General features: G+C 45.7%; 2 protein-coding genes across 13 annotated transcripts in view; one reads left to right on the top strand and one right to left on the bottom strand.

Annotated features, from left to right (window-relative positions):
* Positions 1–6,061, top strand: part of SOX13 (SRY-box transcription factor 13) — a 64,011-nt gene extending 57,950 nt beyond the window's left edge. For 5 of the 7 annotated variants that reach the window (XM_083508923.1, XM_083508920.1, XM_083508921.1 and 2 more), the window contains 2 exons: positions 828–1,044; positions 1,816–6,061. In XM_083508923.1, the coding sequence (XP_083365049.1) occupies positions 828–1,044; positions 1,816–2,095 (497 nt within the window). In that variant the 3' untranslated portion in view covers positions 2,096–6,061. The remainder of the gene's footprint in view (positions 1–827; positions 1,045–1,815) is intronic. The other 2 variants (XM_083508925.1, XM_083508924.1) reach the window with 1 other exon arrangement.
* ETNK2 (ethanolamine kinase 2) overlaps positions 5,990–13,507 on the bottom strand; it is a 27,285-nt gene continuing 19,767 nt past the window's right edge. Inside the window, exons 7-9 of one of the 6 annotated variants that reach the window (XR_014527493.1) lie at positions 13,260–13,333; positions 7,119–7,299; positions 5,990–6,126 (exon numbers count right to left, since the gene is read on the bottom strand). Coding sequence is in view for 4 of the 6 variants with exons in the window: in XM_083509032.1 (XP_083365158.1) it covers positions 7,227–7,299; positions 13,260–13,333 (147 nt within the window). In the remaining 2 variants the exon portion in view is untranslated. Of the gene's footprint in view, positions 6,127–6,689; positions 7,300–7,826; positions 12,691–13,259; positions 13,334–13,507 lie in introns of those variants that run through there. The other 5 variants (XR_014527494.1, XM_083509032.1, XM_083509033.1 and 2 more) reach the window with 5 other exon arrangements.

Genomic DNA, 13,507 nt, shown 5'->3' with positions numbered 1-13,507 from the left:
GGATGAGCACTTTCATTATATTTCTTTCGTGTTAATGGATTTCATAGTATATTGTATTTTGTACATTGTCCCTGCGAATAATTTCGTTTCCTTCTGGTAGTATGAAGCAATATTAACCATGACGTTAGGGTTAGTGTTCAATGAGGACATAAAACATATACCTATTTAAAAATGTGCAAATTGAACACATGGAGGAATCTATGGTCCTTGCTCCTAGCTTAAGTGAATTGAAAATATTTGCTCTTCTTCATTTAAAAGGCACATATGGCATTTTGCAAGGGGATGCGGAGATGTAGGGTTTGTTTTGTTTTTGAAATGGGTGCTCCATCTGGCATATCCATTACCTTGATCAAGTCTTGCACAATTTCTAGATGAGCACTATTCCCTGTATAGGGAAAATTTTAAAGTTTGATGTTTTATTCTGCTTTTATATTTGTTGGAAGCCTCCCAGAGAGGTTGGGGCAACCCAGTCAGATGGGCAGGGTACAACTACTTCAACTACTACTACTACTACTACTACGTGATCTACCTGATGCAGCCTGTTTGTTGTAATTTATGGCCTGCTGAACAACCCATTTTTATTGGGTTCAGACTTCAGACTTGGAAGAGTAATTGCTTGCCTATATTTCTCATCTCCAACATCACAAATCCATTTATTTTTGTGTCGTCCCTCCCCTTCTCCTTTTGTTTTAAGGACATCCTCTCCTGTTTACATTAAAAAGCAGTATTTTGACTTAGCGCAGAACAGGCTAGCTATACGTGGCTGGAAGCAAGAGCAAAGTAAACTGGTTAAACCTCTCCCTCTGCCGCTTGTTTCCACTTTGCAGGCTCACGATGGAAATCAATGTCAAATCAGGAGAAGCAGCCCTACTATGAGGAGCAGGCTCGACTCAGCCGCCAGCACCTGGAGAAGTATCCCAATTACAAGTACAAGCCCCGCCCCAAGCGCACCTGCATCGTGGAAGGGAAGCGTCTCCGTGTCGGCGAATACAAGGCATTGATGAGGAATCGGCGCCAGGACGCCAGGCAGGGCTACCTGATTGCGTGAGGCTCCCTGCCCCTTCTCCCCTCTGTTTGCTCCCGAGCCCAGCCAGGAGCTTCCTGTTGCTCAGATCTGACTTAGGGAGTGGCTGATTTGGGGAGCAAAAGACAGCCCAGCACGTCCTCTGCAAAGTGCCCTTTGCACAAGCACAACCATAAACCTCTGACTGTGGCCAGCAAAAGGCTTCCTTGGTAGTCGCCACAAAGAGGCATGCACATTCTTAAAAATTATGCCTTGGTGGCAAGGACACAGCTGATTTATACTGACCCAGACAAACACTAAACCGGGGGTCTTAACTTTAAGCCTATGGATAGCCTCGCTGACTTTGAAGGGATCACACATGTGATTAAATACTTTGCTGGATCACATCACATCAGCATAGCTGGCACTTCACAGAAGACAGGCAGCCCCGAAAGCCCTTCCCAGGATCTGGAAGCTGGTATCCAGCAAAGGTCGTGGCACACAGCTCCTCTGTTTCACTTGCATTTCCTAGAGGGCAGCATTGCCCAAACACACTGCAATCTAGGTGGAATCTAGACACATTTAGAAATGCTGTGAAAATGCTTTAAAAAAAAAAAGTTTTTGAAAAATATATTGAATTTGCCATGAGCTCACTATCGCCATCTAGTGTCATATTTGTATAATGCACTTCAAACGTTATATTTGCATCTGTATAGCTGAGTCCCTAGTCCCTTGTGGAGAGGTGGGGTATATGTTAGTGGAGGAGCAGCAGGGAGGAGGCTATAGTTCTCATGCTGTAATGTCTTTTCTAGACCTCAGGGCAGCCAGATGCCTGCTTCCTCTTCGGATCTCATGTACCAGCGGTCAGTTGGGATGCAGCTGGCTTCACCCCTGATGGACCACTACCTGCCCCGTGGTATGGAAGCAAACATGCCAGTCATCATCAACACCCGTAGCCTGAAGCCAGAGGAAGGGGACGGGGCTGAGGACAGTCATTCAGTGCCCGATGGCGAGATGTACCACTACAGTGAAGAAGAGGATTCGGAGGGCGAGGAGAAGAGCGATGGCGAGCTGGTGGTTCTCACAGACTAAGCCAGTGGTGCGCAGGGGGAGGGAGGTGTGTGGAAACAGGGGACTTCCCCAGCCTTTGTCCTCTTTCCAGCATCAAAATAATTAGCTGACTTTGGAAGAAGGCGGGAGAGGGCCAAGGAAGCGAGAAAATACCCCCAGGTTCTTCCGCTGTGTGGCTGCAGATTCCCGGGAAGCAGCCAGACCTGTGGGTAGTTGTACCAAGCTGCTGAAAGGAGAGGGGCTGTAGCTCAGCGGCATAGGGGGGCACACTCTGCGTGCAGGAGGTCAATCCCTGGCACTTCCAGTGAAAAGGTTCTTATTCTGAAGAGCCGTTGCCAGTCAAAGTAGATAATACTGGGCTTGATGGACCAATGGTCTGACTCAGTGTTTTCCTAGATGTTTTATACACAAGACAGACATGGAGCAGAAGAAAGAGAGGATCTGGCCTGTGTGTCATTGGTGTCCATTGTGTTGGTAGGGATTCTTGATCATTCATCATCTTCTCTCTTGAAAGGAAGGAATTTTGGCTCAGGCTTGCTGAATGTGCATGAGGGTCAGGCTCAAAGAGAGGTGCCATTCAAGGAGAGCCTTTGAATGCAGATGACATTGCGACTGTTGAGGGACGTCGCTCCTGCCCTCTGGGTGGAGGCGCAGGGCTCTCTCCCCAAGCTGCTGAGAGTTTATATAGGAGGGAACAATCCATTATGGACTGGCATGGGAGTGCATACAACTGGGAATATAACCTGAAGCCGATCCAGGAATGTAAGATCTCCTGAATCCAACTGAGCAATATGACACTGATCTTTTTGCTCTTTGGAGCAAATGCAAGACTGGGGAGTAGTTTACTCCTAGTCACAACTGCATGTGTCTTCCGTGCAGCATTCAGTTGTGCTGTGGCTTACCAGCAAATCTCTCCTTGTGTCCATTGCTTGCTTGATCTCCTTTCCTTGAAAGCTGGTGTGTGCAGCTAGTTGGGCAGAGGCCTCACCTGCTGGCCATCTGCACCAGCTTTTAGTAGCCACACAGTCGCCACCAATTTATCTGACCTCTCTGGGGCCTTTCAGTTTTGCTCAAACTGGGTGGAACGCTTGTTCCCTGTATGTTCCGGATGCCTGCCAGTTTTGCATCTCCCTCCCCACCCCAACTCCACTTTTGTCCTGTGTTTGTTTCTTTCTGCTCCCACCGGCCCTGCCAGTAAATTCCCATAGAGCCATTTTTAGCTCTGGACTTGAATGAATAACAACGGACATCTTGGAGGGGCCCTCTTCTACCCTTGGCAGCCCTGGCCCAGTTTTGTAAAATAAGCCACTGCCCGTTTCCCTCCTGTGCTTGTGTGCTTGCCAGTTCTCAGTATACGCAGCAGCAGGAGACACCCAGCAGCAGCAGCAGCAGCAGGGTTCAAAACTAACTAGATCCTTAGTGGAGGTCAGGATCCCTTGGTCATATCTGCGAGAAGAGGAGAATCCCAACTCAGGCAGAGATTGTTACGGAATTAATTCTAGTTATGCCACCCTGGTTATGTGTCTCCATAGCATCAGATACCATTGAGTTAAATGGAACTTCCTCCCAGGTAAGCAGGTCTAAGATGGCACAGGTAGCAGCAGCTGCTTGCCTTGGATGTGGTGACAGATTCTCAGGCCCCATCTTGGGAACTGAACCCTGGTTCCCCATCACCTGTGGTTGTTCTGGTACGCAGAGACAGTACCACTGAACATTGATAGGGAGGCATCAGGATGTGCCTCTACTGCCATGGTCTGTGGTTACTATGTTGGCCACAGGGAATCGGGGTTCAGTTCCGGCAAGGAAGCCAGAGATATGGTTAGCACAGCCAAGGAAGGCAGCAGGTGCTTAGAGTTCCCTTCTCCTAACCTGGGGAGATTGTGAGGAAAAATTGCAATACGGGACTCATTCAAGGCCCTGTAATTTGAATGAGTACATTTTAAATCCTTTAATGAATTGGTAACTCTAAATAACTGTGGGCCAATTGCACACACCCTGTCAGGTGTGTTTAGATGTATTTAGATGTCCACCCTGTCAACTTTCTCTACCTGCTGTGGTCACAACACAAGCCCTTCCTTGCTTATTACAGTGGTACTTCTGGTTTCAAATGGGATCCATTCCGGAGGCCTGTTCGCAACATGAATAGTACGCAACCTGCAGCGGCACATCTGCGCACACGCAGGTTGTAATTCGCTGCTTCTGCGCATGCCTGTGATGTCATTTTGTGCATCTGCGCATTTACCAGAGGCGAAACCTGGAAGTAACCCTTTCCGTCGCCGTGGGACGCAACCTGAAAAAACGTATCATGAAACAAACGTAACATGAGGTATGACTATATACACAAGTCCTCCTTGGCCCAGTGCTGAAGGGGCTTCTCCTGCATCCTTCTGGCCCAGTTCTACTCCCATTTATCCTTTTGTGGAATTGGTCAAAGCAGCTGCAGTAGTTCTGGTACTGATTCACATTGTCCTTGGCCAATGAGTGGAGAATGCTGAATTTCACCACGTGAAAAGAAGGAAAGAGAAGCAGGGGCAGTGAGAGGGAATGTAGAGGGTCATGGTCTTAAAATATATAGATGTATAGTGTGTGTGTGTTTGCATACACCCTTTCCCCCCACCTCATCACACCTGATGACCTTCTTAAACTTCTCTGACAATGTTCTAGCAGAAGCAAAGGCAGAATATAAAAGTAGAGATGCTCCAAAACATGGGAGGCTTTTGCTCTCTACTGGCCAAAGATGGAATGGCATGGAGAAAGCAAAAATAGTAGAAAGAGACCGCTATTCTGCCTCATCTCAGTAGTGAAAATGGATAGTCTCTGGCCGTCCCAAGTGGTAATCCTCCTCCCTCATATCTTGGAACAGTGCATGTATACCACATCTTTTTATTCCAGATGTGGAGATGAGCAATGAGAGAAAGGAGGATTGAGTTGGAGGTAAAAGCAATTCAGCTCCACTTCTATTTTTAAGAAAAACTCCCATGTCATCTGAAAAGTCCTTCCTTCTTTGGGCAAAAGTAATTGACAGTGGTACCTCAGGTTACAAACACCACAGGTTACATACTCTGCTAACTTGGAAGCAGTACCTCGGGTTAAGAACTTTACCTCAGGATGAGAGCAGAAATCGCGCGCCGGCGGCACAGCGGCAGCGGGAGGCCCCATTAGCTAAAGTGGTGCCTCAAGTTAAGAAATGTTTCCAGTTAAGAATGGACCTCCGAAAGGAATCAAGTTTGTAACCAGAGGTACCACTGTATTTAAACATCAACCTTTTTTATCCACATGACCCAACCTAAGGGACCAATATTTCATTGCTTTCCTTGCATCACAAGCAAAATGGCACTTGCAAGAAGAGTGGCAAGGTGTTCCCCCATTTTTTTTAAAAAAGGTGAAACCTCTAATTAATGCCCTTGTACCTGGACCCTTGTTCACAAAGGTTTATTCCTCTCTACTGTGTTAAGTCTTTGAGATGTCACACCAGACTCTCTGTTCTCTTTGCCACAACAGACGAATGCAGGAATTCCCTCTGGAACCTGCCCTTGTCTATCATCTTGCCGCCATCCGTGTGACCCGTGCTGGCTGCTTTGGCTCCCCTGACTGGCTTTACCTGCACCTCCCTGGTTATTTATTCCTCCCCAACTCTCATTTATGTTAAAGACAGCTTCATGAGAGCAAAGAAAGGCACGTGACAGGCTCAATGGAGAGGAAGTGAGACAATTAGCTGGGAAATGGGTAAGGCTTTGCCTCTTGCTGTTATCTTTTATAAACACATCCATCTCCCCACCTGCCCACCCTGGTTTTCTCTAGCAACTGGCTGCTGTTTTAGTTTTGTTTTGTCCCCTGTCTCCCCCCCCCCCCACAAAGATATCTGTACATATAGATAGAGCTTTATTTTGTTAATAAGACTAGTAACTTAACCTGTATATTTCAACATACTTGTTTATAATGGGTTTTCTTTTCCGTGGTACAATAAAGAGGATGTTTTTGAGCAGAGGATTGTGCTGAGATCTGGTTTTGTGGAGCTGATGCAACAGCCCCCAGTCCTTTTTACTTTCTGCCTGCAGGTGAAGATTGAGAATACCTCCTGGTTATGCTCTTAAATACATTGGACAAGACAAACCTGCTCTGGGTTAATATGCACATGTTGGCATTGACCAGGAAGCTGCAGATGTGAGCCATGCAGCCCAGTCCTGTAAGGACCCCTGTAAAACTTGCTTACAAGAGGAAAAAGCCAATTGAATCAGCAGTTGTCTTTGAAGTGCATTCAAACTCCCCTCCCCACAAATACACCTGCTGTCCTTCGCTTTAGTTGCTTTGTGAGGGTGTCTGGTTTTGATTCCTAGTTCTCGTGTAGCTGAAATGTCCCAAATGCTGGGATTGCCAATCCAATCTTTAAATCACTACTTGATGTGGGGTGAGATTACCTACTTACCCATGCCATCATTTCAATTGGAAATAATTGAGCCTGGACTAACCATCCCGTTTCATTTTCCCGCTTCTAGTTTGTAACCATTTCGGGCACCACTGTAAATTAAAAAGAATCAGCCTTCCACAGTAGCTTACCTGACCTATCATTGCCACTGTTGTGGTGTGCTACAGGAATGAAGTGGTGATGAGTTTAGTGTGGTGCAAACGCACCAACGGATTGGCTCTGCTGGTATGTTTGAACTGTGCCCTTCCTGGTGTGCCAGTGACAGGAGTCAAGGGGTGTCAGGTAAGAAGGTGGCGCCCTGTTCATCGCTTCTGCCCTATAAGTAGGGTTGATTTGAATCACCACTTAAATTAATGATAGAAATTTGGAATCTTGAGACCCAGTTTGCCTTGGTCCCAGCTACAGCATTCCCAGCTCATATTTTATCTGCCCCATGTCCCTGGAGAGGAGGTGCACATCTAGCAAAATGTTCCATCTTTTCTTTGCTTCATCAAAGGCCAGAAGCAGCTTTTCCTTTGCAACGGCCTCGCCAGCCAAACATCACCACCTGCCAAGCAAGCCTTAGGGCTCAACAGCTCAAATGTATGTGGATTTCTTGGCCATGATTCGAATTCTAACCTGCCAGAGAAAGTTGGCTTTGTTCTGAATTGTTAGTGCATAGTTCGTTATGAGAATGTCTGTCTACCATGGAGTGCAAATATGCTACGCAGCGTTGATGTGATGGAATTATTTGCTGGCTTGATCTGAAGGATAGTTTGCTGACGGAAATGACCTCGGGCAGGTGAATGATATTTTGAGCCTGTTGGAGGACAAAGGGGGTAGACAATTCATGCGATCTGCCTTGGTGAGACATCCAGCCATGTTGGCCTGTCATTCAGAGATTGGGTTGGTGGCAGTTCCCTCCTCCCCTCTCACCCAAAACCGGCCTATTAAGGGCAAGATGGAACATTCTACTTTCTGAAAACACAAACAGCATGGAGTGGCTGGCTACACAATTTGGCGCTCACTGTGGGGCACACTCGTGTGTCTTGTTTTCTCCAGTGCCTAGCCTAGCTCAAGGAACCGCATAACACTTCTTGGAATTAATTAGTTGCCTTTCAAAATGATGCATACCCAGGGTCTTAATTGTCTCTCTTTTTTTCTTTTTCTTTTTTGCTGAAAAAATATATAAAGAGAGGCACATGTTTCTGCTGTAGTTAATATATACTTCCTATCCAAGAAGGATCTCTTAAGCACGTCTGAACAGACTGTTTCCGGAATGCATAAAATACCAGCAATCTAATAATAAAGTCAACCTTGCAAAGAACTGCACGACAGCCATGAATATTAGATTGCTCAAGGGGGAGGAGAGCATTTTGACTCGTTTTAATTTTATCACATTGGCTTTATAGATAAAGAGAGACACAGTTGGTGTTAAAAGGGTTCCTTTCTTCCCTTCGTTTAGGGAACAAACGTCACTGATTCCATTTACTCCTGTAAATAACACACAATCGATTTGATAGTGTCAGCAACTACCATAATGCAGAGAAATCTTGCAGTTTTATATACATAGAGCTGAATGCATGGTCGCTACTGATGAGGAAAGTGGTTGGGTCACAACTCAAAGTTCTGTCCACACCTGCAACTTGAGGGAAAGCATATAACATGGTTGCATGAGATGGAGAAGCATCAGTAACCAATTAAAGTAGGGATAGCCTATGTCGCACCCAGATGTTGCAGACCATCAGCCCCAGCCAGTACGGTCAATAGGAGCTGAAATCAAACAACATGAAGGCATCATGTTAACTATCCCTGAGTTAAGAGATGCAGTTCCAATTCTTGGTAAACTAGTCTTTCCTCATCCATTGACTGGTGGCTTTGTACTGGACTGGGAAAGCTTACACATTTTAACAGGGCACACCTTTGTTGGCATGTCCTGCTTTTGCCCAACCAAGTGAAGCTAGTGCAAGCTTTGGAGCCCTCAAGAGCTTTAAGAGGGTCATATTTTGAGGACTACTTTCTACACTACACAACAACACAGGGAAACCTGCTCCTTGAGTACACAGTACAACACGTAAGCATCAACAGTTCATTGTACACTTCTTTTGTGTCCAGAAGCCTACTCGGGCTCTAAACAATAGTTTTTCCAGGGTTTTTCAAAGCTGTCATGTGGCACAATAGTCAAAATAAAAACAGAATGTTTGATCTTGGTAGCATACAGCTACAAAAAGACAATAGTTAAGGTAAGATACTCAATAGCGAGCTTACAAAAATAAATTTTTAATATTCTATATGATCAAATACACAGTGCAGACACATTAAGAAGGCACTCCAAAACTGCTTGCTCGTAGGCTAAATTCCAGCTAGAAGTGAGCGCTCACTAGCTTTCAGTTGGCATTGGGTCTATAAGCAGACTATTGGAAGTGCATGCTTAGTATGTGTAGTGTATATTTTATCATATGGAATAATAAAAATCCATTTTCATGTTTGTAAATTGATAGTAGTCGATATACCAAAAGGCTACTCAGAATCCTTCATTCTGGAACATGAGTGGTTTGGCTTCTGGTTCTATGAGGATTTGGACAGACGCATAAAACGTTTTGGGTTTTCTTTCCCCCTGTGGGATGGACCCAGTGCCTGCCTTCACTTTCCAAAGGGCATGTATCTTTAATCCTGGGTGTCCGTCCCCCCACCACCAATTTGGTTCCTCCTCTATGCTTCTAGTGGGCTACCTGTGTTTAGAGCATTGCTTATACAAACACAACCAGCCTGTTTGTTTTAAGCTGCAAAACTCTTCTGGGGAGAGGGGACTTGACCCTCAAGGCAAAATTGGTGCTTGTGGACGAAAGCGCAGCAAGCGTGCATTTCTCAGAGGAGTGGCTCCAGTTTTTATGAAGTCTAGACTGTGCCTGAAGCTCCCACACTGCAGTGGCATCACATTTACTCCAAAAAGAACTTCTGCACACTGTGATCTAGTGGACCAAACACTGAGATGGACACATGGAAATATGTGTGACAGCTAGAAATCACCTCAAATGTTGAAATATTCTAGAATAAGGGAAGGGATTAGAAAAACAGGGGTGGCCAGAAAAACTGTGGCCAGGATGCAGCTTATGGGGTCTCCCCGTTGAGACAGCAGCCTCCACATTGATCCTTTCTCTCTCTGGTATAGGACAGAAATCACACAGAACTTGATTTTGTGAAGGTCTCATTTCCTAAAGTGCACCAAGCAACCTAGTAGTTAGAAATCACTTCTACATTCACATTTCGGCAGCACATATGTGCTGCTGACCAGGGGGTTGGAGACAGAGCAGCTTGGGAAGGCATTGCTCCTTGCTTGTGAAAGTACGGTTTTTGCCTAACATGGTGCATATGGAAGGGCCAGTTTGCACCACCATTCCACTCATTCATGATTCCTCCCACCTCCAGTTTCTCCACTGAAGTCATTCCTGGGACAACAGATATGAAGACAGCAGAACACAGCAAGTGGAAACCCATGAATGTTGCCTATCAGCAAGATTGCTATATTTGCTGCTCATGGATCTGATCGTAGGCAAGATCTTGGAACTGTCTTCTTCACCCGTTGCATTGCAGTCTCTCATATACAAATTCCCATATGGTTGACCTTCTTTAAAAGATCGTGCTTGAAAAGCAAGTAAATCAGAGAAAATTCAAGAATATTAAAACCCACATTCCTAAATGAGAAACTCTGCATGGGTGACAGGGTATTCTGGGAAGCTTCAGTGAAATTTCAATCCACTTTCCTTGGGGAACCTGTGGTCTTCCAGATGTTGCTGAATTCCCAATTCCCATCAGCCCCAGGCTGCATAGCCAGTGATCAGGAATGGCAGGAGTTGTAGTCCCAAATCTGGAAGATCACTGGTTCCCCTCCCCTGCTTAGTGCAAAGGACTGATTTGGAAAGCTTTGGGTTCTCACCAGTGGCCAGTCTTAGACCAAAACTCAGTAGACTTCAGTCCCTACGCTGTTCCCCGCAGTTCTGCTTTTGTGACAAATTGGGACTGCCCCCTACTTTGGCAGAGTAGCATCTACAGGGCACTTAATCACCTCCCTTGAAATCGATTCTACCTTAACTATACCAGTGCAGAGAAACCACAGGAAATTGAATCCTAGGAGCAGTAGGCTGTAGGTGAGGAAGTTAATTAAAACAGCACAGCAATTAAAAGACTGCAGGAGGCTGGTTGGTTCTGTCAAAATACATATTCAGTGAAAATCTGATCACTGGGGATATGAAAGTACCTAACTAAGCAGTGAGGACATCATGAGGAAGCGAGGGATCTGTTGTTCCTGATTCTATTAATGGTTCACTAAGCAAAATAATATCCCAAGGGACAGGGGGTGGCATACAGACAGCTTCTCATGTTTGATAGATTCCTGATTCTCACTCTGCCTCTCCCCATCCATGTTTCTCCATCCTTGGGGCAAAGCCGGAGCCATGTTCCCATTCTGACTGGAGAACCAGTAGGAGGTGTGTACGTAGGTTTGGTCCTCTTGTCAAAGGAACCCAAGAGGCCTGCTTGTGAGGCACAGCACCATGTGAGCTGATCACAGTTCATAAGGAATGTTTCAAGTTGGTTCCAGTTTTTCACCATCTAGGGACAATAAGGTATATTGACATATAAAGTAAAATAGGATGCTAAAGGGGTGGTAGAGGAGGCCAGGAGGAGCATTTGAGCTTGGGCTTGTCTAATCTATGCGTTGCCCTACCGCTGAACTGGCACTGCCACTGAGTCAGTCTGTCTTTTCTTTGGGCCATTAACAGCACCATGTCTGCACAGAAGTCAGTCCTGTTGAATTCAAAGGGGCATATTCCCAGGCAAATGGGGTTTAGGGTTGCAGCCTCAATTGTTTAGTGTAGTGTGTATTCCTCAGGCAGCTTTTGGGGTCAAAAGGTCCATCGTTAGACTTGACTAGTGCAATTGTCTTCTCTGCTAGACTGGCATCGATTTCATTTGCCTGCTTTTGTGATCTAATCTCATGGAGAAGGAACATGTCGTTTCACATTCTCTAAATACTGAATGGCACAAAGTCCTGCTCAAGGGTGATGTCACACAGAACTGACAAACACAGCAGTGGGAGGGAGGCAAAGGACTGGGGGACTTGTCCCACCCCCAGCTATCATGATGGCCGAGTATTTGGTAAACCTGGTATATCCATGTTTTTTTGCCAATATTACTGTGTTTCTGTGTTTCACCATGCTGATACACACTGGCCCTTTTCAAAGCAGTGTAGCTTAAATTGTATATGTATACCCCACCTAACAGATGTTTTCTCTCCAGTAACCTATAGTAAGACTTGCAATGTAGACAACTCATTTGCCAGCTGATGTATTAGGCAGCTGCGGCATTAAAGTTGTACGGTCTGGGGCTTTCCTGCTGCCTCAGTATCTTTAAAGAGATCATTGCAGGGCATTGCAAGGTATCTTCCAAACTCTCCCATCTCAATCTCTTGAAAGAAATTGAGGGGTGGGAGGTCTGAGAGGGACTCAAGCTATTCCTATCAGTGTAGTATAGAGATGTTACCACCCCTCTCTTCAAACTTTAGCCCAAGATCAAAATAACAGAATGCCACGGTTTGCTGAGACTGCAATCCTAGACAAACTCACCTGGCAGCAGGTTCCATTGAACTCAGTGGGGCTTAACTTCTAAGCAGACATGCACAGGACTGAACTATTAAAAACCCTTTGCCTAGCCATTCCACCCAGCCAAGGAACAGAGGAGATTCCATCCAGTACAGACCTTCAAGGCTATGCAAATCTCTAAGCCAACCCCTTCCACCCACCCCTTAAACCCAGAAGCCCTTGAAGCATTCCTTAATCCCCCAGACTCTGTGAATGCAATCTCTTGCCAGCAGCCATGTCCTAACATCACCTTCTGAAAGCAACACGTGGCAGATAATCCATGGATGGCACAGCCATGTTCCAGGGGCTTGGTTTAATTTTTGGCTTCAAAAAAGGTGTGCTTTCCTTTTCTATCCCCCGTTTCATGATGTCTGACCGCTCAGCGTTGAAGCAACTGCAGGAGGAGGAGGAGGAGGACGGATGGGGGGGCAGGTGCTCTACACCCAGAGAAAATAAGTATGGGATCTTGAGGACCAGAAGACACTTTGGGGCCTTAACCTCACTTGGACATTTTGAAGGATGTCACTGCAGGTTTTGCTTTAAAGTACTGTTTAAATCTTATGTCTGCATACCTGCAGAGAAGGGAAAGAGACAGAGACTTGTTAAAGAAGTTCTAGTTATATGAATCCACTCTAGTTTATCAGTGCCTTATGACTGTTATTTGTGGGTGCTCATAGCACCATGCCTTTACATTTATTTTCTCTCTCTCTCTCACTCACACACACACCACTTGGTCCTCCTCCCGCCATTCACACTGATAAGAATGCCCCTTACATCTCTCTTCACACCCTAATATATGGATCTATCTCACCCAGTGCTCACGGTATGGTTATTTTAGGTGCTTTGTACATTACAGTGACTGTGCTATAGGGAATGTGCCAGACTGGGAGTGGGGAAGATGCAATTTGACCCCACTCAGCCACAAAGATCACGCAGTGACCTTGGTCACTCAAAGCTTATGCCAATATCAAATCAAAATGGAGGACAGATCATCACTGGCAACTCCCAGGGCACAAAACCACCTATTTTAAAATGGTATCTTGCTTCAGAATCATCCTTGCCCCAGGGAGAAATGACACCCACAAGCATCCCTGTTATTTCCCTTAAATTTCCTTTGCCAATGCAGATAAATCACACTCACCTGGCAAAATTAAAGTCTATGGTCGAGAACTGGGCTTGAATCAGGCCCCAGCAAGCCCACAGGAAATGGGAGGCCTGTGAAAAAAGAGAAATATCAAGGACACATATTTGGGATTGCCTAAGTCAGAGTGAGTGAAAGTGTGAGCATACAAATTTAAAAGCTGTGAAGGTGATGTGAAAATCCACTCACTGCATTCAGTAGAAGTACATGTGCTTCTGTCTTGGGCCAAGCTACGAAAACTGACCCAG

Source organism: Podarcis liolepis (genome assembly GCF_965112155.1).
Source record: "Podarcis liolepis genome assembly, chromosome: 6".
Classification (NCBI taxonomy): Eukaryota; Metazoa; Chordata; class Lepidosauria; order Squamata; family Lacertidae; genus Podarcis; species Podarcis liolepis.
Note: the sequence above shows the minus strand (reverse complement) of the source record. Positions and strands in the feature narration are given on the sequence as shown.